This window comes from Rousettus aegyptiacus, unplaced genomic scaffold (genome assembly GCF_014176215.1).
Source record: "Rousettus aegyptiacus isolate mRouAeg1 unplaced genomic scaffold, mRouAeg1.p scaffold_m13_p_1, whole genome shotgun sequence".
In the NCBI taxonomy this organism is placed as follows: Eukaryota; Metazoa; Chordata; class Mammalia; order Chiroptera; family Pteropodidae; genus Rousettus; species Rousettus aegyptiacus.
The window spans coordinates 250,708-278,180 of NW_023416284.1; the positions used below are offsets into that span (position 1 = coordinate 250,708).

Below are 27,473 nucleotides of genomic sequence, written 5' to 3' on the forward strand. Positions count from 1 at the left end.
ATCCCAGGACACCCCCAGAGGCCTGGACTGACTGCTACTCTTGGGTCCCTGGTGACCCTGCAGGCCCAAATGTCCATACATGAGGTGTGCTCACCAGCGGTGATGACTGCACCCCTGCCCCCACCCGGGCCCTCCCCGCACTGCCCACCCAGCCCACGTTCAGGCTCCAGACCTTAAGGACTCAGGGGAGGAGGGTGGGAGATGGGGCGTGGGGTGCCATGGGCTATAGGGCACCTGGGCACCCCCAGGCACAGCAGAGGCCGCTGGGACCCCTACCCGGGGCAGGAGTGGCCCCTAATGCCTGGGACAGGGCCGCCGGGCACTGGCAGGAGCACTAATCCAAGACGTCTGTCTCCCTCTCTGCCCTGGGGGTCCTGCTGGTGGGTGGGGAACTGAAGCAGAGCCTTCCTCCTGCAGAGCTTTGGGGGCGGCAGGCTGCCTTAGCTCCATCTGAGCACCACCCGGGCCCTGCCATCCTTGCAGCTCCCCCCTCGAGAGCGGCACGGCACCCATGGGGCGGCCACAGCCCCTGGCCGCCTGGGCCCAGGCTCTGCCGAGCACCTTCCTGCAGTCATGGGGGCGTGCCAGCCAGGCAAAGCCATGGTGCCCTGAGCCTCAGAGGACATCCCAGCCCCGGCCCCCTGGAATGTGACTTTGAGGTCTGGAGCAGCCCCGGCCTGAATCAGTCTCTGGATAGGACCTCAACACCAGAAGCTTCCGGGGGAGAGGAGACGAGGGAGGGAGACTGCCTCTGCCCCAGGTCCCAGGCGCAGCCACTTCTGCGGGGGGTCAGCCTCACATAAGGGGGCCACTGGGGGGGCAGCCCCTCCAACAGTGGGTGGTCCTCTGACCTCACAGTGCAGCCCAGCTTGGGGATGAGTGGCTGTGCTTCTGAAGGCTCCGGACACCCTGCAGGAGGGGGGGGGGGACAGGAGTGACGGCCCCAGGCCATGCTCAGGCCCCCAAGTGGGCAGTACCAGGCCTGGCACCATGGGCCCATCCAATTAGGGGGCACACCTGGGAGCCCCCCGCAGCACCTGGGGGCTGGGGCTGCGGGGTGGGGCGGGGCCGCATTCTGTCTGGAGCTGCTCGCCCCGCCCCTCCCCCGTGGGTCTCTGTCCAGTGGCGGGTCCCACCCAGCTAAGTCCAGACCTCAGCAGAGGCAAGGGCGGGGGCCTTTCCCAGCAGGTGAGGCTGTGGGCTGGGTGGGGAGCTGCTGTGTGCGCACTTCTGAGAACACAGGATGGCCTCCCAGGCTTTATCTGAGGGTGAACTCCAGGCCAGGGGGAGGGGGCACTGTGGTTTTCCGGAATGGGTGGAGGGCTGCTCCTGTGGGTGGGGGTTGGGGAGGCAGAATCTCACTGCAGGGTCTCCACTGGGCTTGGGGTCCGAAGCAGGTGGGCAGAGTCCTGCCCCCGCCCCTTCCCACATGCCAGCACCCAAGTTTCCTGTGTCCCCCCCTCCACTGCCACCCATGGTTCCCCCCAAATTCGACCGGCTCAGGCCTCCTACCTAAGCCCCTGGCAGCCTGCAGCTCACGCCCTGGGGTCGCCGCCTGACGCTCTGCCTCTGGGGCCCTGAGGGACTAGGCCGTGCTTGCAAATTGTGGGGTTCTGGGGGCTCCAAGGAGGCAGCCTGGCAGGGACATGAACTGGGAGGGGGCAGACGGGCGCATCTGCGGGAGCGGGCGCGTGGAGGGAAGGATGTGGTCCAGCTTCCACGAGGCCTCACCTGCGCGCCCCAAAGCCCGGAGCTCCCTGGGGCCAGACCCCTCCGCCCAGACCCGCACCCCGGCCTCGGAATCCCCCACCTCCCCTGCGTCAGCCACCACCCCCGCGCCGACGTCAGCGGCCCCACGCAAAACCCCTGCGGAGTTTCCGCGCTGACTCAGCTGAACCGCGCCTCCCACAGGCGGCGGCCTGGACCACCTGCAGCTTCCCCGGAAGGTCCGCTGCGGCGACCGACTCCTGGCCCCTCCCGGGGCGGCTGAGAAGGCTGGAGACCCCTCCTCCCAGCGCTCCGAGGGCACCTGGGGAGGGTCCAGGACAGGGGGGAGCACGCCCGTGGGCGTGGAGCAGTCAAGTGACCCAGGAGAGAGGAGCAAGCTCCAGAGAGAGCTGGCTGCCCCAAGGGAGGTGGGTGAGGGCTGGCAGGACGGAACTGGCCTGGAGACAGAGGGACGCCCAGGGCGTGGCAGGCAGGTCCCAGAACTGTCCCTAAGGGTCCTCCCAGAATGCACCCTGCCATCTTCGCCAGTGCCACTGCCTCTGCGTCCTTGTTGGCTGACCCTCCTGGACCCTCACCCGGAAGTGGCTCCTGGCCCCAGTGAGCATGAGGGTGCCCCGGGATAATTATTTCCCGTGGGAGCAGTCAGGAAGGGGCTGCCCCGCCCTCCTCCCAGGGGCAGGCGTGGGCGGTGCTGTCACGTGGGGTGGGGTGGGTGATGCTCCCGGTGGGACACACCCAGAGCCCCTCAGTCCTCCACCTCCCTGCTGTGAGCAGTGCCCACCCGGACCACTGACCATTGGGACTAGGTGGGGGTAAGTACGGACGAATCCGGGCTCTCCTGGGCAGCGTGGGGGGAGGGGGCTGCAAGCAGGGGCCAGGTGTGCTGCTCGCACCTGGAGGGCACCGCTGCTAAGACGGGTTTCCACTGGCCCTCCGGCCACGCCCTGCACTGCTATGCCAGCCAGTCCTTATCTGACTTCCCCAGAAGTCAGCCCTGCCCGGAGGCTGGGAGCGTGTTGCTACCCTCCACTGGGCAGGCCCCAGAACCATGCCCTGGGGGAGAGGGGTCCTGCACGGTATCGGGGGCCAGCAGCGGGGCTCAGAGAAAGGGCTGGGGCCAAAGCAGGCCACTCTTGAGACTGCCCCACACCCGCCAGGAAGTGCTGGGCAGAAAAACGAACTTCACCCCAGACTTTGGGCCGAAATGACCCATGGGAGGCACCCCACAGGGGCCAAGCTGTGTGGTCAGCTCAGAACCCAGGGGTGTCCCAGAGAGCAGACGCATGCTGGGGACCCAGCTGCCCTAGTGTGTGCCAGGAAGACCACCAGAGGAAAGGATTAGGGCAGCAAAGAGGTACTGAGGATAGGGGTCCGCTCCTCCAGGAAGCCCTCCGAGACCGCGGTCTCTGCCGAGCCCCACTCCTGCCTAGTCTGGGAGGGATGCGGAGCCCGGCGGCAGGCCCGGAGCCCAGGACTCGTGTGCCTCCTGTCCCGCCCTCACCAGCACGCGCCACTCCGGTCACTGAACAGGTGTTTATTGAGCACCGCCTGCAGCCAGGTCCTGTGCTAGACGTGACCCCCGTCCAGGGCCTGCACAGGAGGGAAGCCGCCGAGGCGGGTCTGTACCCACGGCCCAGTCACAGCCGCTGCCCCTGCTGCACGGTCTGGGGGCCTCGTCACTGTCAGCACTCCTACCCACTTCCACCGTCGAGGGGAGCAGGGCCAGGCCAGAGTGGGGGGCCCTCAGCAGGGCACAGAGCCCTAGCTCCCCAGGGCCAGTCCTGGGCAAGTATCTGGGAGGGTCCCAGCATCAGAGGGCAGTGAGGCCTCACACCCACAGGTCCCCCTTGTCCTCCGCCAGCTGCTCCCCGCAGCCCTTGTCCTCCGCCAGCTGCTCCCCGCGCTCCTCCTCAGGGAACTGGCAACTGCAGGCGTCCTCGGCCGGCGGGGCCTCCAGGAGCATCTGGGCCTCTGCAGAGGGGCTGTGGTCAGCAGGTCGGCCAGGGGCGCAGCGCCCCCTCCCCGCCCCAGGGCACGACTGACCTGGGAGCCACACTCGCTGCTTCCGCAGCTGCCAGATGTGCAGGCCGAGCTGGGCCACGGCCAGGACCAGGATGCAGCCGGCCACGGCCAGGAGGGCGACACTCAGCGGGCAGTGCCGCTCGGCGGGCGGCGGCGGCAGCAGCGGGCCACACACGGCGTCGTGCGTCCTGTTCCCAGGGAACACGGTGCGGAGCCCCGCCTGGGAGCAGCTGGGACGCAGGGGCGCAGAGCCCTCGTCAGCCCTCGGCCACCCGGCAGCCCCCGCACAGCCCGGTCCTCCGCCCCGCCAGCACTCACTTTGACCAGGGCTCACAGTGGCCCTCGTGGCCCCTGGAGAAGGTCCCCGCGGCGCAGTCCACACAGTTGAAGCCGAACGTGAATGTTCCTGGAGACAGAGGGACAGACCGACGGGCCATGGGGCTGCTGGCTGGGCGTGGGCCCCCACGCGCATCCGCTGGACAGAGGGCTCTGACGCCCGTGTGTCTGGGTCCAGGGCAGGTGTCGGTGGGGGAGGAAGCCTTGGAGGAACCAGAGGCTGTGACCTTGGGCTGCGTGGAGGGTCGCTGGGGGCCGTGGGGAGGACGGCAGTGTGGGGCGGGGCCGGCAGGAGGGGTGGGGGCAGAGGCTGGGCAGGAGGCACCAGCAGGCCTCACACCGGGCCGGCTTGGTCTGGGAGGCTGCAGGGCAGGAGGCCATGAGGGTCCAGAGGGAGGGCTGAGGCGGGCGGCCCAGTTGTCTGGAGACGTTGCCCCTGTCCAACCTGTCTGCACTGCCCCAGCCCCTCCCCTCAGGTGCACAGGCTGGAGCTGCTGCTCGGGATAAGGGGTCGACCCCTGGCTCCCCCATGCAGATGGCTGGTGGGGCGCGAGCACCCTCCTTCAGGATGAGGGCCCAGGCTAGGAGAGGGAAGGACTCACCAAAGGGCCAGGACGGGGCCGGGCACTGAGCGACCAGCAGCTCCTGACCTGATTGATGCCCTCCGCCCACAGGACAGGCCTGTGCCCCTCACAGCAGCTAGCTGCCTGCCACAGCCACAGGCCCCCGCTGCCCCCGGCCCGGCGCTCACACGCCGCGACTCACCCGAAGCGCGCACCCACTGTCCGGGCAGGCAGGTGTAGTGCTTGCAGGCTGTGCACTGTGGGTCTCCGCAGTGGAACTCGGGCCGGACACACGTGCAGGCCCCTTCGGGACAGTCCTGGGCTGGGCGAAACGAGCCGGGCCTCTCAGCAGCTGGGCCGAGCCCTCATCCCAGCTCTCAGCCCTCCAAAGGAAGCGGGGTTTGAGGGCAGGGCAGCCCCCAGCCCCGATCCGCAGACAGCCCCAGGGGACAGAGGGCACCTGTCCGGGAGCCAGGACCCTGGCTAGGTCCAGGTTCCTCCGTCTGTGTCCCTCCGTCCCAGACTCCTAATTCCTCCCCCTGCTGCCCTGGGGGGCTTTGACTCGGCATGTGACCAGGAGCTGTCTGTGCTGGACACGGGAGTAGCCCAGGGGACCTTCCCCGCCCTGCACGGGCCCCAGCTGTCCCCCCGAGGGAGCCTCCTTGTCCCCACTACTGGCCTCACCCCCAGGACCTAGCGGGGTGACACTCTGGGTAAACCCATTGGATATCTGTTCCCAAACTGGCACATTCCACCTGTCCCTCACGCACAGCCACAGGTCAGAGGCAGAGGGCAGGACAGAAGGAGCAGCTGCGTCCCCAAACTGGGCAGGAAGTAACCGAGGTGATGGCCAAGGGCTAACTACCCAGTTAGCAGGAGTCGGGACAGCCCTCCTCTTCCTCTTGGGAACGCAGACCTGCCGTGGGGAAACCTCCTGAAGCCCTGACCCCTGGACTCAGCCTGGCGTGATCTGGGCGCGCGTCCACCTCCCCAGGGGCTGCGCTGGTGCTGCGGGCTCTGGGACCGGACGGCTCGCCGGCAGCCCTGCCCCTGGCCGCGTCCCGCGCCGGCCCCGCGAGCGCCTTACCGGAGGCGCACGGGCCGCAGCAGCGCGCGTCGTTCCCGGCCCCGCGCAAAACGCTGCCGGGGCCGCAGCTCGGGTCCCCAGGCGGGCGCTGGCCCAGGCCCAGCGCGCACAGCAGCGCGACGCCGCACAGGACCGCCCGCGCGCCCCTCGTCCCCATGGCGCGCATCGCCCGCCACCTCCGGGGCTTTGAGACCCCGCCCGCCCCCGCCGGACACGCCCAGACCCCGCCCGCCGCCGCCACGCCCGGCAGCGAGAGGGAAAGCGCCGCCGCCGGGACCCAAAACGCGCCGCAGCTCAGAACTCGAGGGGGGCTGAGCGCAGGGGATTTGAGGGCACGAACGCCCCGTGCGATTGTCATGGTGGATATGCGTCACCACGGGTCCGCGCGACCTCAGAACGGGTCCCTGGGTGACGAGGTGCCGGCCGTGGGCGCTGACTGTGCGTGGGGCACACGGGAAATCTCTGCCTGCCTTCGGTTTTGCTACAAACTTAAAACTACTCGGAAAAATAAAGTCTGTTTTTAAAAAAAAAAAAAAAATGGTCAGTGCGGTCCAGACCTCCGTGCTTACTTCCCCATGTTATCTATGCAGACCCGTGGCCTGCCCAGTCTGGAGAAAGGGGGAGCAGCAGGGGGGGGAGGGGGGGCTCTGGATACAGGGGGCTCTGGGGGGGGTAGGCAGGCCCTGAGAGGGGAGAACTCCTCAGATGGCCGGAGGGAGTGGGGTGAAGTCCCTCACCCCCAAATCCCACACCTGCCCAGGCATGGCTGTGTTCGCTCAGCTCCGTGGCCAGCAGCCTGGCGGCCCACCCAGGGGTCAGGACGAGCCCACTCCGCCTTCCCCATGAAGCCTGTAGGCTTAGCGCCCCCAGGGGACCCTCCCACGCCTCCCAGCCAGGGACTTGGAGGAGGGCGGGGAGGGCTGGCAAGGAGAGGCCAGGGCCTTGACTGACCATTGAGGCACCCCTGTCTCTCTCTGAGCCTGTCTCCCCATGTGGCACCCAAGGGCCCTGGGGCGTTGCCTTCTCCAGTGAGCCTGCCTGGATTGTTCAGCCCTGTTTCCCACCCTCCCATTGAGGCGTAGCAAAGGCAAGCTGGCAATGACAAGTGGGAATGCTGGGGGGTGGGCAGTGGGTGACCTGGGTGCACCCACGTGCTGGAAGTGTACCAGGCAGACCCTGGACACCTGGCTCAAGCCCCTCTGAGAACTGCATGGGGCGGCTGTTCCTGTTCTGAGGGAAATGACAGGAATTAGCAGTCGGTGACTCAAGTCCTGTTCTTGAACCCGGGCTGCCAGAGGCTCGGATGTTCAGGCAGGAACAGGGGGGCTGGGTGCCCCGAGGTCTCAGTTCAGTTCCTAGTGAGGAGGTAGGCCTGAGACAGAGAGGGGGGCCGTCTTGCCACACCTGGACACCAGGTGAAGGTTTCCTGAGTGGAGGCCACGGCAGGTGTGGACCTTCTGCCACTGTGGCCTGTGGCAGCACAGGGTCGCTGTTTCTGTACGCGCCCAACGTACTGCGGGCCAGGGAAGTATGATGAACACCCTCCAGCAGTGCTCCTCATACCACGCCGTGCGTCCCTCGGAACTTCTAGAAGCAGGGCTGGTCGGAACCTTCAGGAAGTAGCTTGTGGGGGGGGCGGGGGTGTGGGTGGCGGGGGAGGGCTGTCTGGGCAGGAGAAGCTGTCGCTGGAGAGGGGTGAGCTCTGTTCTCCGTGACAACACCAGCTGACTCGCGGAACCAAAGGGCCGGCCACATGACCGTGCAGCTGCTGGGCGAGACCTTTACAGAGGCGCAGACAAGGTCTCCGTGCCCAGCCGCCTCCCTGGGGAAGCCCCTCGGGCTTTCTGCGACAGGACCGCTATTGGCTGTCATCTGCTGCTCTGTACTTTCCAGTGTTTCATAAGCAGCTTGTGCTTCGAAGCTTTTGTTCCGGCTTACACAAGCAATGTGAGGGTCCCACAGGACGGCTGGCACCCCATGGGGCCGGACGGGGAGCCAGGTGGGGGCCCCGGCGAGGCCGGTATGGGAAGGGTGGGTGCCCGTGTGCCTGGGGGCCGGGGGGATGCAGCCTGACACCCAGGCCTGGGACTTGGGTGCAGCCTGGAGTGGAGAAAGTCGGGGTGTCCCACAGGGGCGAGGGGCAAGGGCCACCTGGAAGCAGAGAGGTGGTGGCCGCCCTCCACCATGCATCTGGCCCAGGGAGAGACTGAGCAGTCAGGCGGGGCGCCAGGGGCTCCCGACTGGGGCAAGAGCGTCAGGGATTGTGGAGAAAACCCTTCCGCACAACCTCCAGCCCCCCCAGCCCCCTCCCCCACGGCCCCTCCAGGTCCTACGGTGTCCCGCTGCCCTGGGGACCACCGAGGGCCACATGCCCACGTCAGAGGCGCACCGTTCAGTCTGCTGTGGGGACCAGGCCAGGCCCGCTGATGGGAGGACGTGGCTCCCATCGGCAGCAGGCTCCAGGGAGCGGGTCGGAGGTTTGAGGAGAGGGAGGCCAGACGGCCTTTGGGGTGACCTTGCGAGGAACGCCAGCCAGACAGGGCTGTGCTGGGGCTCCACTGAAATCAGGGCCACGTCCTCCTGGCTGCAGGCAGGTCGCCGGGGTGCCGGAGGCTGCAGTGCACCCAGCAGGTGGCGAGCACGGGCCTGGACCAGTGAGCATCAAGAGCCTGGCCCCCAGGGAGCGAGGGGGGCAAAGGGCAGGGCGCCCGGTGAAACCCGTCTGCCTGGCAGTGTTTTGTTTTGATCCCTGGGAGGCGTAGTGACAGGCGCCAGGGGCGGGCCCTCTCCTGCACGTGGCCTGCCCCTGGGGTGTGGCTGCCTGCACACTATGACGTCCCGTCCACCCGTGGACGTTTGGGTTCCCGCCTTGGGACCTGTCTGGTCACACCCCATCTGGCACCGCCAGTCTCCCAAAGTGGCGTCTATGCCCCACCTGCAGGATTTGGGAGAGGGGCTGGCCACCTGAAGGGCACCAGGTGGCCTCAGGGACTCGGGGGCCCTGCAGGCATCGGGGGTCCTGGTCGCCACACTCAGGCCTGGCCCGCATGGGGTTTGAACGACTGAGGAAAAGAAGAAACGACCCCTGTGCCCTCTCCTCAGGGGGCACAGAGACGGGGTGACCTCCGCGCCCGCTCCAGGCCCAGGTCCTCGTTGTGGGGCCCATGCCCCTGGGTTGGGGTCTTACTGCTGTCCAATCCCCCAGGACATCTGTCTTGGCCTCTACGTCCCCCTACGGGTCCTGGGGTATGCCTGGAGAGGTGGGAGGACAGCGCCCAGGGTCCGAGCGGTCCCCTGGAGCCCGTGCCGCACGCCCGAAGGCCCCGGTCTCCCCGTGCGTGTGTGACCCTCAGCACCCTGGCACCCAGTCAGAGGCCGTGCTTTCCAGTGTCGTTTATTGGGGCTCCACCCTGGGTGGGGAGTATGCACGGCATACATAGATGAGTCCGGGTGCCAGCCCGGGAACACCTAAAACGGTGCAGGCCAAGGAGACGGGGTGACGGGGCGACGGCGGCCCGCGCCTGGGGGCACCCTTCGCCCAGGGAGGGCCAGCCTGGGGCGGGGCGCCCGCTCCCGGCCCAGCGGATGCCGCTCAGATCTTGGCCAGCGCTGAGTTGGCGTCGGCGTGCTCCTCCTGGATGGGGGTCCGGCAGCTGCTTTCCCCTGGGGAGGAGGGAGGAGTCAGAGGTGCGGGGTGAGCAGGGCTCAGCCTCCGGGTGAGAGGGTCAGGCCGGGCACAGCAGACACTCGCTGGGGGGCTTGGGGGGCAACAGACACCAGGGGCTTGGGGGGCAGTGGGCGCTTGTCGGGGGTCTTGGGGGGCAGCGGACGCTTGCCAGGGGGGCTTGGGGGGCAGCGGACACTCGCTGGGGGGATTTGGGGGCAGCAGACACTCCCAGGAGCTTGGGGGGCGGCAGACACTCACCGGGGGGCTTATTGGGGGGCAGCAGCCTCCAGGCCCGGCAGTGCAGAAGCAGGATGAGCGCGGCGGCCGCAGGGGCCAGCAGGCCAAGGCCCAGGCCCACGCCCAGGATGGCGGCCAGCTCAGGGCCTGCAAGGGGGGTGCCTGCAGTGAGCTCCAGCAGGGCGGGGGGCCCTGAGGCCAGAGGGCATCTCCACCGCTGCCTCCCTCCCCAGCCCCTCCCCTTTTTGGTTGGGGAGCCGTGCTGGGGTGAGGACAAGGCCCCTTACACCGTGGGGGCTCCGTGGGGTGTGTAGAGGGCTCCTGGGAGGTTCCGGGCCCTGCGGTGCTGGGCTGAGCAGTGGGGGGCTGGGCTGGCGGGCTCTGGGTCTCCCCGGGCAGAGCAGCAGGGGCGCTCCTGTCCTCACAGACGGCGTCCGAGCTGTTGCTGGCTGCTCGCAGTAAGCGCTTCCCTACCAAGGTGCAGCTGGGAAGCAGGGGGTGCTTAGCAGGCAAGGCCACCCCCCCACACCCCGCATCGGTCACATGAGAACCAGGACCGGTCTGGGGAGACGGGGGCTGTGCCAGGCTATCTCAGCAGCATCAGACTGTGGGACCAAGGTGGCTGAGGAGAGGACCAGGGCCCTGCCCACGGGGTGCCCGAGGCTGCCGCTCATCCCCACCTCCCCTCATTCACTCGCTCCTCACGCTGGCTCTTCATCTCTCCCATCTGAGCCTTCACCCCTGAACCCCTGCCCCACCAGGCAAGGCCCCTAAGACTGAGGGCCTCACACATGGCCAGCCCTGGGCTGCAGTCTCGCAGGCCCCCCACTTTGGTCTGCTAGGAAGGCTGGAGAGAGGCGGCTGGGCCAGGGCCATCCTGGGGGGCTGGGCCGAGGAGAGCCCCCAGCCAGCAGCCTCCTGCTCCCAGACCCGGCCCCTGGCTCCCAGGGCCCAGCCACGTCAGCTGCCCGGCCTCTGGGACACTCACTTGGTCCAGGGCTTGCAGGCCTGGTTGTTGCCTGGAGAGAAGTGTCCTGGTGGGCACGGGGCGCAGTCTGCAGCGAGAAAGCAGGGCAAGCTCAGCCCATCTGCAGTCGGCGACGCCGTGCCGGGGGCGGGGGGCTGGCGCTCACCCCCACCGCCTCCGGAAGCCCCTCCCGGCCCACAGGTCACCCAGGCCTTGGCCCAGAGCCCCACGCCCACAGCTACGCATGGCTCATTAGGGGAGGGGCGCCTGGCCAGGCCTGAGAAGGGTACTGGGGAGGAGACGACTGTGTGTGGCATGGGGGACGTGCTCTTTCCAGGGTCCCTGGGGCGCCTGCAGGCGCCTGGACCTGACCCCGCTCACCGGATCCGCGCTTGAAGCCGTCTTGGGGCTGGGTGCCTGGCCGGCAGCTGCACACGGTGTCCTGCTTGACTGTGCATTCCTGCTTGGTCTCGCTCCCACTTCCTGGGGGGTACAGTCGGGGGCCTGGAGGGCGAGGCTGAGGGTCCAGAGCGCCCTCTCCCAGGCCAGAAGCCCCCTCGACGCCTGGCGGCTGGCTCCTGGTTCTTTCCAATCCCCAGGCACCGTGTCCCTCCTGGTCACACCCCGGGGACAGCCCTGGGCCTCCTTCCCACCCTCCCTCCAGCCTGTGGCAGGACCCTCGGCTCCTTGGCCCGACAGGCCACGTGGCCAACATGTGCTCCACCCGACTCCACGTGCTCTGGGGCCCCCAGGGACCCCCGGTGGAGCAAGTCCCACTGTGGTTTGGGGCGAGTCCTGCGGCGGGGCCCGCAAGGCTGCAGGGTGTGGGTGCCGTGCGGGCGGGGCTGGTGCTCACGCTGGTTGCACTGGGTGCAAGGCTTGCACCTGTCGTAGTTCTGGTACTCGTTGTAGAAGCCGGACTTGCACGGGAGGCACACGGTGTCCTGGCGGTCCGAGCAGCGGCTCTCCATCCCGAAACCTGCGGGGACGGGTGGAGAGGCTCCGCGAGGCCTGGCTCCAGGTCACCCACAAGCCCGGAGTGTCGCCCACCCTGTCCCCCTGAGCCCACTTGTCCCGCAACACCCACACCCTCCACCCCAGCTGCGCGTCCCTGTCCCCCCATGGCCGCACCCCCGTCCCCGCTCCGCGGCCAGGCCGCTCACCTGGCTGACACTCGTGGCAGCACCTGTTGCCCTGCGGGTAGCTGTGCTCGGGGCATTCGAGCTGGGCCGCAGCGCCCAGCACGAGCCCCAGGAACAGGAGAACTGAGCGGGGCGCCCTGGGCCACGGAGCACCCACACACATCCTCGCCTCACAGATGGTGCAGGAGTCTGGGGTTTTTCCTTGCAGGATGTGGCTATAAGGGCTGCGGAGGAGGGGTGGGGAGGGCGGGAAGAGGAGGGCACTGCAGCGCTAGACCTGGGCCCAGCCGGCGCCCGCAGCCCCCGCGGCCCGCCGGGGCCGGGCCAGGCCCCCAGCCGTCCGGGCTCACCCACCGCGCCCCGGACCACTCCGAGCCAGCGTCCTGACGGTCATCCTGCCCGCCCTCTGCTCGGCTGAGCTGCCGGGACAGGGTTCCTTCCACACAGCTTGCTCCCTGCACGGGGCAGACTCCCCGGGGAGCTGGGGGGCCATATCACGCCAATCTTCACCCCTAAGCAAAAGGTGCACGGAGCAGGTCAGCAAATGGGGCCAGCACCCAGAGTCCAGAGTCGGGCCCTCACAGGCTGGACTCTCTTGCAGGCATTAGCTGCAGGGTGAAGCGACAGAGCCCTAGGCGGCATGTCATGGTCGCTGGCCCAAATGCCCCAAAGGAGCTCGGACCCATGCAGTAGACAGCAGCTGTGTGGCATGAGGGCATGCACCAGAGTCAGGGACTACACTGTGTCCCCAAATTCACATGTCGAAGCCCTGCCCCTCAGCGTGGCTGTGTGTGGAGGTGATTCAGGTTAGGTGAGTTCATAAGGGTGGGGCCTGCTCCCAGGAGAGCGCGCGGAGGGGGGGCCACGTGAGGACACGGGCAGAGGCAGCCGTCTGCCAGCCATGGAGAGAGGCCTCAGGGGACATGGGCCCGACACCCGGGTCCCAGACGTCCAGCCCAGGAAGGGGGACAGCTAGCACCTGTCACCTAGTCACCAGTCCATGGTGTCCCATCGGGCCCGCCCGAGCAGACCAGACGCATGGGGACAAGCGGGCGTCCGCCCCGTCCTGCGTGTGACGTGGTCTTGGAGCAGGTGTGGGCCTGTGCTCACGTGCCCGGCACTCGGGTCTCACTGGCCCCAGATGCTGGGATGTGTGTGCGGCCGCTCCCGAGGAAGCATGTGTTTGGGGACGCTGAGGGGATAGCCCCCACTTTGATGCCCTGCTAAGGCAGGGCCAGGGGAAGGCCATGTGCCCGTGGTGGCCTGGCCAGCCCCGTCCCCCACCCTGGGTCCGGGGAGCACTTGGTGCGCTCTGACGTGGACCTGGCCAGTCCCGGGGCCGTGCAGGAGGGCCCGTGTGCTGGGGCCACTGTGGTGTGCACGGGGGGAGAGGGCACAGGCACCTGCACACACACGTGCACACGGCACACACGTCTGGTATCGCTGGGTGCCCGGGGCAGGGGCGGCGTCACTGTGCTGTTTTTGTGACTTTTAAGCCTTGCCCCTAGTCAACAGCTGCCTGCAGAAGCTCTGCGGAGGACCAGCAGCGGCTGGGAAGTCCCCTCCCCCAGGAGGGCAGGTAAGGCAGGCAGGCCCACCTGCGGGAAATCCCCGCACCGCCCACGGGCAGGGGCCAGGGCTGGGGGCCAGGGCAGTCCGGCCACCCTGAGCCTCCATAGCCGGAGGGTCCCCGCGGGGCGGGGTCAGGCGTCCAGGCGGCCTGATGTGTGTGCCCCCCGCCTCCCACTGACACAGGATGCTTTTTTCTTGCCAAATGAAGACAGACTGTAGGCACTCGGCCTCGAGCTGCCTCTGGGGAGCGAAGGGGCCAGCGATGCCGCCGCGGTGGGTGTGGCCACGGCGACGCGCGCGCCCGCTGGACGCTGCGCCAGGACAGAGGGAGCTGGGGGCGGGGCCGCGCGTGAGGGGAGAGCGCAGGCCGCAGGTCGGCGCTGGCCGTGCGGGTGACCGCGGGAGAGCGGACCGGCGGGTTCTGGGACCGCGGCGCGGGAGAGCTCGCCGTGGGGGCTCGGCTGTCGCAGTGCGGTCAGTCTTCACGGTGGGCTCGCGCAGGACCCCGGGCCCTGGTCACCTTTCACTCCCTCCCCGTGGACCCAAACTCACACCTGGACTCTCTCCCCGTGTCGGGTCATGGAGTCATTGCTTGTTCGTGCCACACCCCGCCAGAGACTGTGTTTCCACGCTGGGACGTAAAGCCTCAAAACCTACTGACCGGCAACAAGGGGACAGTGAAAGTGCCTGACGTGGGCCTTGCCAGGGGTGTCCGATGGCGCCCGCCAAGGGCGCGGCTCCCCTGCAGCCGGCAGCCGGAGCGTGGGCGCCACATCCACGGAATTAGCAACTAAGGAACCACTTTCCGTGGGGATTCGGAAATTGCTCTGCTCTTCAGAATTCCCAGAGCGGTGGCCACCCCGCTCCGAAGTGTGGCCAGGGTGGAACCTTCACAGGACCGAGAGCACATTCCCCAAGTGGAAGCCGGGGGCCCAGCGTCCCGGCTCAGAGACGCGGGCGACACACGATCAGATCCCGCGCTGGAAATCATCAGCATGCCGCCTTCTCAGAGCGCCCTGAGTCACCGCGTTTCAATGCTCTGGACAATCAGACTGAGATGCAGCTTTCTGATAAAGAGTTTCCATGTATTGAATCAAGAACAGATACTTTTATTTTTACCATCCACTCTAGAAGAAAACAAAACAAAAAAAACAACAAAAAAAACTGTGGGTTCTGAGAGTGACATAAGTTGGGGTGTGGCTGGAGCCCCATGCACCTGGCCCCACAGATCGGGCGTCTGCTCACGCTGACCCGTGGGGCACTGGGAACTACAGTCAGAACACACGCAGCCCAGGCCCGACAGCTGCGTCCAGGGCAGCCCACACCCCTGCCCCGCAGAGCGTCCGTCTGCTCGCCGCCTGCCCACCCGCCTGGCCTCCCGCAGACCAGCTGCCACCACGCGCCCTCGTGGCAGACACGGCGACTTTGCTCTGTCGGGAGAGCAGCCCAGGTGTCACCACACCCACTGCTCTGTCGGCCCTGCCCCACGCTGCTCGGAAGTGGGTCCCTGTAGCAAGGGCTAACCACACAGGCAGCTCAGGGCGGACCCTCTGTCCATCCAGCCAGAGCCCCTACGCCAGCGGGGCCTTCCAAGGTCTGAGCAGACCCATGGGCCAGCCAGCTGTCCACCGAGGCACCCCAAGCCACGGCTCAGGGCCACCAGGAGGGGACGGGTGGGTGGAAAGGCGGCTTGGCGGGTACGTAGGGTCTGGACCCTCATCTGAACCCTCACAGCTGGCTTCCCTCCGTGCCCACATACTGGCCAAAGCCCTGGGCGCGGCTGGCGGTGGGCCGGCCACCGGTGCAGGACAATCCTGCCCAGCAGCAGCCAACACGGGCCTGCCTGACCCCAGGCTCTGGGCTGCCCCTCCTCCGTCCCCAGCCCTACGGCGGTGACCCAGGGATCGCGCCCTGATGTCCCTTCTCCACCTCAAACTCCCATTCCCACCCGGCCCTCGCGGGCCTGACCAGCTCTGTGCCCAGACCCCCACGCCTGCTCTGCGGAGCGACACCCGGCCCACAGCCCCCGGGCCCTACGCAGCGCCTCCGGGTCTCTGCACCCGAGGGGCCCCCATCCCCGCACGGTCCCTGCACGTTGTGCTGGAGGCCCCGTGTTCTAACCAAGTCGCCCACCTCAAAAGCTTTGAGGGGAAGCCACCCGGCCACAAACTTCACGAGTTACTGTTTCATGTGTTTGCTCCCACCAAAAACAAAGCATGAAGCAGGGAGAAGGAGAGAACTACATTTTAAAGTAAGTTAAGCTGATTCTTGTCACAAGTATGTGGGTTTCCTCCAAGCCGGAAGCTGATGGGAGGCTCTAATGGTCCCCTCCCCAAGGGGCAGGCGCCCTGCTGCCCTCTCTAGTTTCCAGGGAAGCTCAGCCCAAAGTATCAACCCTTCAGCTTCGAGGAAACGTTGCGAGTTGCACAATTTCCCACAGCGTGGCGAACGCCGTGGCCCCGCTGTGGTCGGTGCCTTCCGCAGAGCGGCCCCGGGTTCTTGGAAGAGATGCACGATGACGAGAGACTCCTGTGCACACGGGGACCACGGCGAGGTGCGCGCCCCCCGCAGGCTGCAGAGGGGCAAAGGCCCGGCGCGTGCAGGGGGATGGGGGCAGGGGGCATGGGGGCTGGGGGGCAGGGGGCGCGGGGGGCAGGGCGCGCATGCGCGCAGGCACGTCCATCAGCCGCAGGGCGCCGCGGGCTCAGAACTCCTCGTGCACGTTGCGCGCGTAGTCCATGAGCTTGCTGCCCGTGAAGAACTCGCTGTACTTGAGCACCTCCTCGGGTTCCAGGTGCTGGTTCTGGTTCTCGTCGGCGATGGCGATCATCTGCTTGGCCTCGTTGAGCGCGTTGTACTCGTTCATGGGGTCCATGTAGTCCTGCACGGGACCGGCTGCTCAGCGCCCGCCCCGCCCGCTCCGGGCCCCCGTGGCGGCGCTGGGCTCCTGAGCACAGGTGTCAGTCCCCGCTGGCACCTGACAAGGCCGTGAGACCCCAATGGAGGGCGCCCCAGCCTCGGACGCAGCGGGGCTTTGCCACCCACCACAGCCGGCCGTGGAAAGCGCCTCCTTGTCTACAACACCCCTTTGCACAGACGCTCCAGGGCGAGGACGTGGGCGTGTGGGCGTTACCTCAGTTGGGGGAGGGGGGCCTGCCCCCAGCTGGAGCCAGGAGCCAGCAGGTCATAGGGGCTGCGACACAAGCTGAATCCTGAATCTGCTGGCAGGAACCCCTGACCTAGAGGTGCCCACCAGCTATTAGCAGGGACCAGAAAATTCCCACACAAGGAACGGACTCATCCAAAACAGGAGGCAACAAGCTCCACACGCAGCTACACAGGCCACTGGAAACGCCCCAGACGAAGGCAGCAGGTTCCAACCCACGCCCTCGGCCTACGGGTGCCAGTGTCCTGCCAAGACCGCCCGACGGGTGGTGGCTTCTCAGAGCCGAGAGTGGCCACGGGGGACAGGCACGGCTTCCCCGCTGGCCCCCAGCCCTCCTGCCTCACATCTGTCCCGGTGGCGGCTGGCTGGGCAGGCCCTTCCGGAGGCCCCCAGCCTGGCCCAGCTCCAGGTCTTGCTGAGTGGCCACAGCCAGGCCAGCTCTGCCCTCCTGGCTCAGGGCCATACTGCAGGTGGCTCCCCTTCCACGGCGGCCCCTCGTCATGGGCACAGGCCTCGGGGCGCCGGGCCTGTCCTCAGGGGCACCCCACTGCCCTGTCCCCCGGGTGCTGCCAGCCCCACACTCTATCCCCCGCGGTGCCCGCTCACCTCCAGCTCCGCCATGGTCACGATCCCGTCGTGGTCGGCGTCGATCAGCTCCTCGAACTCCTTCCTCCGGTCTCTCACCCAGCTGTCGTCCATGTCCTGGCCCCGCTGGTTCTCCACGGTGCCCACGGGCAGGGAGATGAACTCAGGCAGCGAGAGCTGCTTGTCGCCGTCCTGGTCTGCGGGACAAGGTGGGTGGCCACTCAGACCTTGAGTGGGCATGGGACCCCCAGGGCTACTCAGAAGAAAAGTCAGTCGAGCGAGTTGTGCAGCCAGATTTTCGTCCTGTGAAATTTTAGCCCAAAGCTGAGCATCCGCACCTCACAGGACCCACTGGGAACCTGGCTGAGGCCAAAAGCACCCGGCAGGGCCTGACCGGCCCTCGTCAAGCAGCCACACGGCCTCCCGAGGCCACCGCCGCGCAGGACTGGCCAGTGTGGACTTCCCACCACAAGGACTGGCTGGACGAGGACAGCGAGCCCACCACCTGGGCCTAGCCATGTAGCTAAGATCCGCTTGGCCGGGGCACGGGGCGGGCCTCACCTAGGTCCCGGACGATCTCCTTGACCATGAACTTGAGCATGCCCCGGCTGTGCTCAGGGTGCAGGAACGACAGGAACTCGTCCTCGGTCAGCAGCAGGTCCGAGGGGGGGTTGTCCGCCTGGTACCAGCGGTCCTTGAGGTTCTCCAGGACTTCCTGTGCTGAGGGACACAAACCTGTGAGCACCCGGGCACTCAGAACACCTGCACGCAGCACGAATGCTCGGAGACATGCCGCCTACGTGGGGGGCCCACTCGGCCCGGCGGCGTGGGAGGCCGTGGGCCCTGCCCCTCGGAGGAGAGCTCAGTCTGCAGGAGAGTGGGCGTCGCAGACGCAGCTCGCCGGCACGGACTCCCCCAGACACAGACTCTCATAGTTGCAGACCCCCATCCCAGACACAAACTCCTCCAGGCACTCCCCCAACACAGATGCAGCCCCCCACTCAGGCACAGCACCCCGATGTAGGTGCAGCCCCCAGACACGGGTGAGGCCCCCTGATGTAGACGCAGCACCCCCGGATGCAGGTATAGCGCCTCGATACAGGCACATCTCCCTGATGCAGGTGCTGAACCCCTATACAGGAAAAGCACCCCCAGAGACACAAGTGCAGCCCCCTGATGCAGACATAGTCCCCCAATGTAGGCTCAACACCCTCAGGTGCAGGTGCAGCTTCTCCAAACCGACACCCCCACAAATGCGGCCCCCCAGCTGCTCCTGTGCCTGCCACACCCTCGCCCCCTGGGGTGGGGCAGGTCTGCTCTGTTCCCCTGTCACGAGGGTCAGGCATGGAGGGCTCTGAAGGAACCCCAGTTCCCAGCTGCGACTCGAGCGCCCCCAATCTCCATGGGAAGGCCAGTGTGGGGCTGAGGGCGGGGATCACCACCACAGGCCACGTGGGGTCCACAACCATCCGGGGTCTGACAGAACGGTCACCCTCCGCAGGTCCCAGCCGGGTGAACAGGAACCGGGACACCCAGGCCTGGCCCGGTCACCGCCGGGTCACCGCAGGGCCACGGCAGGGTCACAGCTGGGTCACACCCAGGTCACAGCCGGGTCACAGCCGGGGAACCGACTGAGTCTCAACTCCTGTTGCTTTGCGTTTACTGCTCTCTGGTGGACACGGGTCCCTGCTGACCTACTTTCAGATGGCAAAGTGAGACCCCCGTCTGCCCCACCACAGGGACGAGAGCCAGGGGGCTGGGCACGCTCTCCGCATCCACCTGGAGCCTGTGAACGGACCCGATTTAGGAAAGAGGCTTTTGCAGCTGTGAAGAGTCCGTCGGGGACCTAAGCGGGACTCTAAACCCAGTGGTGCACGGGGTGTAGACTAAACGACGGCCGAGAGCTGGAGGGACGTGGGGGACAGAGCGAGGGGCCCACGCCCTGTCTGTGATGCGTCGTGCCGGGCGCCCCAGGGACCCACGCGGACTGAGGGCCCCAAGCTCACCCCTCAGCCCGCCCCCATGTGCCCAGGGCCCCTAGGCCCCTGACAGCTGCTCCTCACTCTAACTTCCAGACTGAGCAGGGCAGCCAAGGGCTCATCGGGTGCACAGGGGTGCGGAGGGGAGGCGAGGGGCAGGCCGAGCGCGCCCGGGGAAGCTGCGGGCGGAGTGGGGACTGCCACACTCCCCTCCGGGCCCCGCAGCGGGGCGCACAGGTACCGACCGCAGACACGCCCGAGGCAAGGGTGCTGGCGACAGACCAGCTCTCGAAGGCGGCAGGGCCCAGGAGGACTGAGGCCCCCAGGGCTCCCCAGACACCGTCGGGGACAGCCTGAACCTCAGGGCAGTTAGTGGGCACGAGAGAAACAAGCATGGAAAGGGCGAATAACCATTTTAGAAAAAAAAAAGCAACGTCCGCTATACGGGGCTTAAAGAGGACGGAACTGGAGCGCCGCGTGACGTCACGTGACCTGGGAGCCAGCGACCAGTCATGGCAGGTAAGGGGTCTCCATGCTGCTCAGGAAGGGGTGAGACGTCACGGAACTTCACACTATCACACAGGGCAGGAAGAATCAGGGTGCAGGGCGTGAAGAGCTAGGGAGCGGGCAGGTCACCATGCAGGCCACGTTCAGAGATCACCCCTGAGAAGGGAAGGGGAGTCTCTAAATCCCACGTCAGCAGAGGAAGAAAAAAATGGAAGAAAAAAGAAACCAAAAATATAAATGGGCTTAATTCGCCTGCTACCAAAAAAATTCAGAGTGGCTCACGAAATAAAACCACACTTTAAGTCCATGTTTAAAGCAAACGCCTATGAAAGACCGAGAGTGTCGAGCACACTCATCAGCGTCCCCACCAAACGTGGAGGACGAGGCCGAGCAACTGTCCGAGGCCCGTCACAGAGCAGAGGGGACACTCTCTGACTGACGGTGGGAGCAGTGTCACCCGGACGCCAAAACCAGACAGAGCCCCCGCAGGAAAACAAGAGGCCGCTGTCTCCTGCGAAGACAGGCAAAAGTCCTCTACCAAGCATTAGCAAACGGAACCCAACACCGGACGGAATTTACAGGCCGGTCCCGGGGAAGCAAAGCTGGCCCAGCGTCTGGAGACCAGTCCCTGCCGTCCATCCAGTCGACAGGTGAAGGACTCGTGGGCACAGCACTGGACGCTGAGCAGCAGCCGACAAAACCCACACCCGCTCGTGACCAGGACTCTCAGCAACCGGGGGAGGAGGGGACCCGCCCATACGGGGACGCATCTGCAGAGCCCACGGCCGGCGCTGCACTCGTGCGGGTGCGGAGCCTTCCCGCTGAGGCCAGGGACAAGGAGACGGCCCCGTCTGACGTCATCCTGGGAGTCCCGGCGGAGGCGACAGCCGAGGACAGGAAATGGGAGGCAGGGGAGCAAAGGGTGAGCGAAAAACTCCTTGCTCCTGGAGGGTGCCAGGACCCTGCGCAGCGACTCCGGATCAACGGACGCGCCCCGCAGGGCTGAGCGGCGGGGCGGCGGGGCTGTGGGGGCGAAGGCCGACACCCCGGGGTCCGTTCCCGCACACAGGCAAGGAGCAGGGGGGTCAGGACGAAAACCGCATGACATGTGCAGACGGGGTGGGGGGCCGCAGAGCCGCTGTCGGATGGGAAGCCAGGCGGCGCGGGGCACCCGTGGCCCGTCGAGGACGCACCGTGTGGGCTCGGTGGGCAGAGCACAGCAGGGGAGCCACCGGACGCCGAGGCACGCTCGACCCACCAGCCAAGTGGACTCGAGACAGACAGGGGCAGTGTCACGGCACGGCGCCGAGCGGCCTCGGGGCCCTGCACGCAGTGTCCGTCGCGAAAGGCGGCCCACTGGGCATGAAGGGACAATGGCGGGGAGGACGGCCGCCAGCAAGGAAGGGACAGGAGCCCCGGGACACCGCCTGCGCCCTCGCCCCGCCGCGGCACCGCCCCCCACGCGGCAGCGACGGTGCGGGGGGCGGGGGCACGGGGCGGGGGCCGTGACGGCGAAGGGCACGTGTCTTCACAGGATGCCAGGCGCCGGCGAGCTCGCCCCGTGCGCCCTGGGAACACGGCAGCGGCATGAGGGGCCGCGTCACCCCGAGAGCGCGCGGCACCGTCCTGACCTCGCCCACGAAGCACCTCGCTTTTGTTGTTATTGCTGCACCGTCCTGGTGTGTCGGCAGTCTTTGGAAACAAATGACATCATTCTACGTGGGACATTCTAATGCCAGAGCGGTGGCACTTGCATTCCGAGACATGCTCGACTGCGGAGCGTGTCAGATCCCGGAGACCGTGGGGCTCCGGCGTGCGGGGGACGCCGCTCTCGGACAGGTGTCGGCCGCAGGTCCGGCTGCTGACGCGATCTGTGTCACGTCAGGGTTGACGAGCTCCGTTCAGAAGTAACCCCAGGAACAGTTCCTGTATTTACTTTCGCGCTGGAAACCAGTCAGATCTGCCTCGGCCTCACAGAGCGTTTGTGAAAAGTTGAACCAGCGCTGGCAGCGCGCTGCGCTCCGACTTTCCAAACAGGAAGTGGCCGACGGGTGCCTTCGAAAGGCTGGGGGGGTCCCTGTCCTGGTGTGGCTCCCCGCCATCCCCCCACCACACCGGGTCTGACGCCCTCCGGCCCATGGCGCCTGGCACCCTGGGTCGCCCCCTCGCAGACCCCGAGCCCGTCAAGGCCACCCGCGGGTCCGCAGGGACCCGGGGGCCCCACCCCAGGCCCCGCACTCACTCTCCTCGTCCACCTTCAGCTCCGCGTGGCGCTTTATCTTCTCAGCAACTTCCCTCTCGTCGTGGCCTTTGCTCGCCAGGAACTTCACCTTGTACTCGTCCCACGACACGCGGCCTGGGAAGGCAGACTGTTAGGGTGTGTGACAGCTGTAAAGACAGGCGCTTTGCTGTTTCAGGGCCGCAGGGAACGGCCCTCCCGGCAGCAGGAGCACCGAGGTGGCCGCCAGGGCCGCGGGTCCGGGAGGCCGCGTCCTGCCTGCAGCACCCGTGAGGGCCCTCCCAGCTCCCACCCCACCCGCTCCGGTCAGACGGGCGGGGGCGGGGGCGGGGGCCGCACCGTCGCCGTCGGGGTCCACGGCGCGGAAGTGCGCCCTGCTCTCCTGCACGGCCTCCTGGAAGTGCTCGGCCGTCTTCGCCATGATCCAGCGCTGCAGCTCCTTGGCGCTGACCTTCCGGTCAGTGTCCACGTCCACCCTGCGGGCCGGCGCGAGTCAGACAGGGCCTGGCCCCGAGGGACAGGCGGACAGAAGGGCGGCCGGGGCTCCACGGGCAGCCGCAAACCGCCACGCACCGCGACGCACCCCGCCTGGTGGGACGGTCGGGACACGGGGCTCAGGAAGGGCACCGGGCTGTCGGGAGCGGCCGGGGCGGCCGGGGCGCGTGGGCGGTGCACCCCGCTGCCTGTCTCTGAGCCGCAGGAAGCGGGAGGGCCCCTCCCCACCTGGCTGCACGCCGGGCAGCGTCATCGGCCCGGGTCCACCCAGCCTGCCCCCGTCACAGGTCGCGGGGGGGGGGGGGGGCGCCAGAGCAGGTCGTGTTTCCTTTTGGGCGGAGACGGCAAATGGAGCTGATCGGGTGCAGCAGGAGAGCGTGAGAGCCGCAGGCCTGTCGGGGTGCCGATTCCGTGCGGCGCTCTCCCTGGAGCCCCCTTGGAGCCTTGCTGCTGGCACCAGAGTCCTCCGGGGAAACCCACGTGACCAGCCCTGCCCGGTCGCCCCAAGCCCACGCCCGCACCTGCCTGCCGCACAAAGGGCCAGCTGTCGCCTCGCAGTGAGTGCGACCGTTTGGTGGGGATGCGCTCTGGCCGCACCTGTAGCAGTGAGATGCTCAGAGGTCCACAGGTGCCTGGGGGCCGGCTCTGCTGCCACCCTCCCTCCAGAGGCACCCAGGGCAGGTCCAAGCAGTCCACCCCACCTGTTTCCAGCCCAGAGGCAGCCTGTTGTTCTGCGCCTCGCCCCCGGCCCACCTGAGGGGGGCAGGCCACCCAAGAAGGCGGCTCTCAGAACGCTCCCCCAGGAGAACCAACAGCCAGCCAGCATAAATCCAGGCACCCCAGGGGAGCGCCCTGGGCCACGCACACGGCCTCCCTCTGGGACGCCCGTTTCAGTCGCGGCCAGGCCACTGTCCCCAGACTGGCCCGCCTGCCCCAGCTCCTACCCCTAGCCGGCGGCCCGTCCACTGCTCTCCCCAGCCCCCATGGTCCCTCGGGGCCCGTGCGTGACCCCTCACAAGGCGTCCCGAAGGGGCAGGGACCACGGCTCTTCGTGGGCCTGCCCCCAGCCAATGACGTGCTGGCTTCCCTCCGCTCACCGGAAGCAGCGCTCCAGCCCCCAATGGCCGTCAGTCCTTCGTACCGGCCAGGGGCCGTCCAGGAGGGTGGCGCCGTGGGCATGGGGGTGACGGCTGCCCCGCCTGCCGCACCGTCCCCCCGCGGCTCCAGGGACCCGCCCCGGACCCTTTCTCCTGAGCCCTGGGCCTCGTGGCCCCTGGTCTGGCGGAAGCCCTCTCTGCGGTCGCCTTGCCTTATGCCGAGGCCGCCACGCACCCGCCCGGGGCCCCCGCGCACCGCTTATGACCGGGTCCTGCCGTCTCAGCCCCCTCGCCTGCAGGCGCCTCACAGGCAGCCTGCCCGCCCCGCTACAGTGTGCCCCCCACCGTCGGCCCATCAGCAAGGCCTGGGCGCCCACCTCCGGGCCGCCCACCCCGGCCCCTCCCTCCTGGCCCATGCCCACCTCACGCTGCCTCCACCTGCTCGCCCGTGCCCGGGCCCTGCTCCTGGTCCCACTCCGCAAGTGGCCTGCAAGGCTCCGGGACTGCTGTCTTGCCCGGCCCAACGCACACACCAGGGGGCGGAGGCCAAAAGGCACGGGGACCGGCACCCAGCCCTCAACATCCTTGTCCTGAGCTCCTGCCGTGGCCACCGGGCCCTCGTCTCTTTCGAGAGGCACCAAAGCCCCAGCCCACGTGACCTGTGCCCACAGCAACCGACCTCCCTCCGTCTCATTCCTAGAACCAAGAGCCGCGAGTCCTGGGTCCCAACACGTGACCCCGCAAGCCACATCACAACACCCCAAGAGCCTGAAACCCGCCAGGACCATGCTGCATGGGGAGCCCCACTGAGGCCAGCCCCCCAAAGCCTGCAGACCCCGCCCAGCCCCAGTACATGGCCTGCGTATTTCGACCCCAATGCGTGCCAGGCGAGCAGACCAATTCGATGCTCACAAGCCCAGGCTTGGCACTGTCACCCACGGTAGCCCTGAAATGCCAAGCAGGCTCCCCAGAACTTCCGAGCTCCTCATCCTCTGCGCGGCCCCCCAGGCCAATCTGCACCGCCCCCCCCAACCCCCGCATGGGGCTGCCTGTCTGCCCTGCCCCCCGGGCCCTGCCATCGCCCCTGCTCGTCCACACTCACATTCTTTCCACCACATCAACCAGATGCACTGAGGGGCGCAAGCCACCGAGCATGCCCTGCACCCCTCGGCTCCGGGTGCCCGCCATGACCTGAAGCCACCCCACACCTCACGGCCGCTGCCTCCTGCCAGGCCTCATCTGACTGGTCCTGTGAACCGCTGCCTTGCACCCTGGCAGGCACTGGCTTGAGGCCACTGCGCAGGCCAGCCCCACAGGGTGCTGATGGGCACCGCCCCCTTGGCTGTCGGGTCCAGGGGACACAGGGCAGCCCCGGGCTCGGAGCCTGTCCTGACCTGGGCACTGCTCAGGGCTGCACGGTCCTCAGCTCAACCCTGCAACTTCCAGCTGAGAGCACGTGGCACAGCACCACCCTCCACAGCACGTCACCGCGTGGCCCTGCGTCGCCTCCCATGCCAAGACCGGCTGACGGGGCAGCCGACGCGCCTACCTGGAGAAGATGAGCATCAGCTTCCTCCGGCTCTTCCGAGGCTCCGCGTCGTCCTCGAAGTCCCCCGCGTCCTTGCCCAGGAAGACCTCCTGGTGGAAGTCCTTGTTGAGGTGCCCGTCCATCTCCAGCTTCACCCCGTTCAGGTGGTCTGGGGGCAGGATCTCGTTCTCCTCCCTGTGGCCTGTCTTCTCCCGGGCAGATGAGTGGTTCGCCGGCCGGGCAGACGCATCCATCAGAAGGAAGAGCCCCAGGAGCCAGAGGCAGCCAGGAGCCCGGCCACAGCAGGAAGCCTGCCTGGACGCCATGGCCTCTGGGTCTGGACCGCAGGAGGGCCTGCAAGCGTGGGGACACAGGCGAGGAAGTGAGGCTAGAGATGCCATCACACCACACCCGCCGCTGGCGCCCCGCTGCAGGCTGCTACCCCGAGGCTGCCGATGGTGCGGAAGAGGAGAGGAGGCACTGTGGGCCAGAGCCTGGCAGACACTCCTCCGGGGAGACCCTCACTCTGTGGCGCAGAGCAGGAGTCCGCGGTTTCTCGGACCCACGGCGGGCACAGCCTTACCTCCTCTTCCAAAGAGGAGTCTTTAGCTCCTGGCCCCTACTCAGATCAATCCGCCCCTCCCCGACACCCACAGCAGCCGCTCCCAGCTTGCTTCTGTCCCTGCTGAGGCCCCACATCCTCTGGCAGTCTTTACAGGGAGGAGCAGCAGAGGGAAGCCCACCAGCACTTGGGGCTGGGGGTGGTGGCCCTGGGCACGTTCACCCCAGGCCTGGGTGCTGTTTGCAACCAAGGTGGAGCATGAGGGGTTCACGAACCATGATACCTTCCAGCCGCAAAACAGAGGCCTGTGCTGATGGCAGCGCGGCCGCCACACCACAGTCTAAGGTGTATGGGGACGGGCAGACCAGCGGTTCCCCAGGTGATCTGGCAATGCCGACAGGGTACACTCTTATGTCCTTCTTTCTTTAGGTCTCTGGGGCCTTGCATCCTCCCCACACCCACTAGAGCTCACCAGCTGCCCAGCTGTGCTCTTTGCATTGTGACTGCCCCCTGAGCCACGTTTACTGGAACTCCTGTTTGTTGCCCATCGAGGGCAAGAGACAGTGTCCTCCTCAGCTTCAGCATCCCAACACCTGTCACACTACCCACACACAGTAAGCATTGAATCAACTGAGTAAATCAATGCAGGCATTTTTGCTACACCACAGTACACGTGTTCCTGAAAAGAGCATCCTGCAAAAGTGCCCACTAAACACAGGACCTGTGGGAACAATAAAGGACAGGTGACTCAACACCTGGAACCTGAGCAGGAGAAGTGAGTGGTGCATCGGGGGCATGGCACTGAGCGACAATGCTGAGTGCAGGCCCAGGGGCGTGCCAGTGGGGCTGTGGTTAAGGGGCCCCAGACCGGGAGCAGGCCCTGCACAGCCTGCAGTCACCGAGGAAGGGAGCCGGACACCGGGCCCACGTCTGCTCTCCTCCGTGTGGCAGCGGATGCGTTCCTTTCCTGCTGGAGCGTAATTCTATTCCTGCCGTCCTGGCCAGGAACACGGCTGCTCAAAGCAAGATAACTCGCTCCTGGCGTCGCCCCACGGGCTGCAGTCATAAAACACACATCATGTCCAAATGAATTGTACTTTGCCCCTTGAAGCAACAAATTCAACTCCTGGCTCCACTCATCTTGATGGCTAAGTGGTAAGATGCTTTCTTTGCACAGGAATAACTGCTAGGGACTGGGAGGTCAGTGAGACTCCCCTCTGTTCACCACATGTCTTGGTGAGCACACACCTGCGAACGCTGGCCACCTGCTCACTTCTCGGCCTGAGTCCCCGCCCCCCGCAACAGGACTTGGAGCAGGGCGCTGCCTGGGGGAGCCCAACCCCAGGGGCGTCGGTTCCTGGGGCGCAGCCCACTCAGGGAAGCAGCCCCGGGATTCCCGGCCAAAGTGGACGCGACATCCCTCGGCCATCCCTGGGTATCCGTCCTCAGGAAACTAATTTCTTGTCGCCGAAAACGCAAACCCTTACTCTACACTGGTAACCGGCTAGGAAGTCGCACTACCGGTGCGTCGCTAGCTGAACTCAGTGCCAGGGCAAATCTTCCCAAAGCCCTACCAGTCGCGGCCCAGCTTTCGGCGACGAGAACGGTGAGGTCGCCCCGCGGTGAGCACGGGGTCTGCCGCCTCCCGGGACCGCGCGTCCCTCGGCCCATTTCCCCGACACCGGCGGGCCAGGCCAGCAGGGTCCGCGGCCCCAGGGCGCGCCCCAGTCCGCCCTGGAGCCCCGCCGGCCTCCGCACCGCCTCCCCGCGCCCCTCGCGGGCCCTCACTCACCGCCCGGGATCCGCCAAGCACAGCCGAGCGCCGGGACGCCTCCAACGGGACTCGTCTAGGTCGCGGCCATCTTTCTTCCGGGAAGAGGCGGGCCTCGGGGCGGAGCGGAAGAGCGCGTGGGGATGCCGACTCCGCCATTTTCCCTCCGGGCGGAAGTGGCCGCGCGGCCGTCCAATGAGAGGGGCGCGTGGGGTCACGTGAG

General features: G+C 67.2%; 3 protein-coding genes across 4 annotated transcripts; all 3 read right to left on the reverse strand.

Annotated features, from left to right (window-relative positions):
• Positions 1–3,247: 3,247 nt before the first annotated feature.
• TNFRSF18 (TNF receptor superfamily member 18) lies at positions 3,248–5,897 on the reverse strand. Its single transcript, XM_016144496.2, has 5 exons — positions 5,737–5,897; positions 4,852–4,971; positions 4,069–4,156; positions 3,772–3,980; positions 3,248–3,699 (listed from the first exon to the last, which is right to left on the reverse strand). Exons 1-5 carry the CDS (start codon positions 5,891–5,893, stop codon positions 3,557–3,559), a joined length of 717 nt encoding a protein of 238 aa, XP_015999982.2. The 5' UTR covers positions 5,894–5,897; the 3' UTR covers positions 3,248–3,556.
• A 2,539-nt stretch (positions 5,898–8,436) lies between these two features.
• Positions 8,437–11,951, reverse strand: TNFRSF4 (TNF receptor superfamily member 4). Its single transcript, XM_016144495.2, has 7 exons — positions 11,771–11,951; positions 11,464–11,586; positions 10,989–11,090; positions 10,629–10,695; positions 9,928–10,124; positions 9,662–9,787; positions 8,437–9,399 (listed from the first exon to the last, which is right to left on the reverse strand). Exons 1-7 carry the CDS (start codon positions 11,910–11,912, stop codon positions 9,329–9,331), a joined length of 828 nt encoding a protein of 275 aa, XP_015999981.1. The 5' UTR covers positions 11,913–11,951; the 3' UTR covers positions 8,437–9,328.
• A 3,598-nt stretch (positions 11,952–15,549) lies between these two features.
• SDF4 (stromal cell derived factor 4) lies at positions 15,550–27,366 on the reverse strand. Of its 2 annotated transcripts, XM_036227256.1 has the most exons (8): positions 27,272–27,352; positions 26,379–26,535; positions 24,939–25,271; positions 22,137–22,273; positions 21,801–21,914; positions 17,634–17,792; positions 17,094–17,269; positions 15,550–16,202 (listed from the first exon to the last, which is right to left on the reverse strand). In XM_036227256.1, the coding sequence occupies exons 3-8, from the start codon at positions 25,241–25,243 to the stop codon at positions 16,026–16,028; spliced, it is 1,068 nt and encodes a 355-aa protein (XP_036083149.1). In that variant the 5' UTR covers positions 25,244–25,271; positions 26,379–26,535; positions 27,272–27,352; the 3' UTR covers positions 15,550–16,025. The 2 variants fall into 2 exon arrangements, with proteins under 2 accessions (XP_036083149.1, XP_015999979.2); XM_016144493.2 differs by lacking the exon at positions 26,379–26,535 and having other exon boundaries at positions 27,272–27,366.
• Between the last annotated feature and the right edge of the window lie 107 nt (positions 27,367–27,473).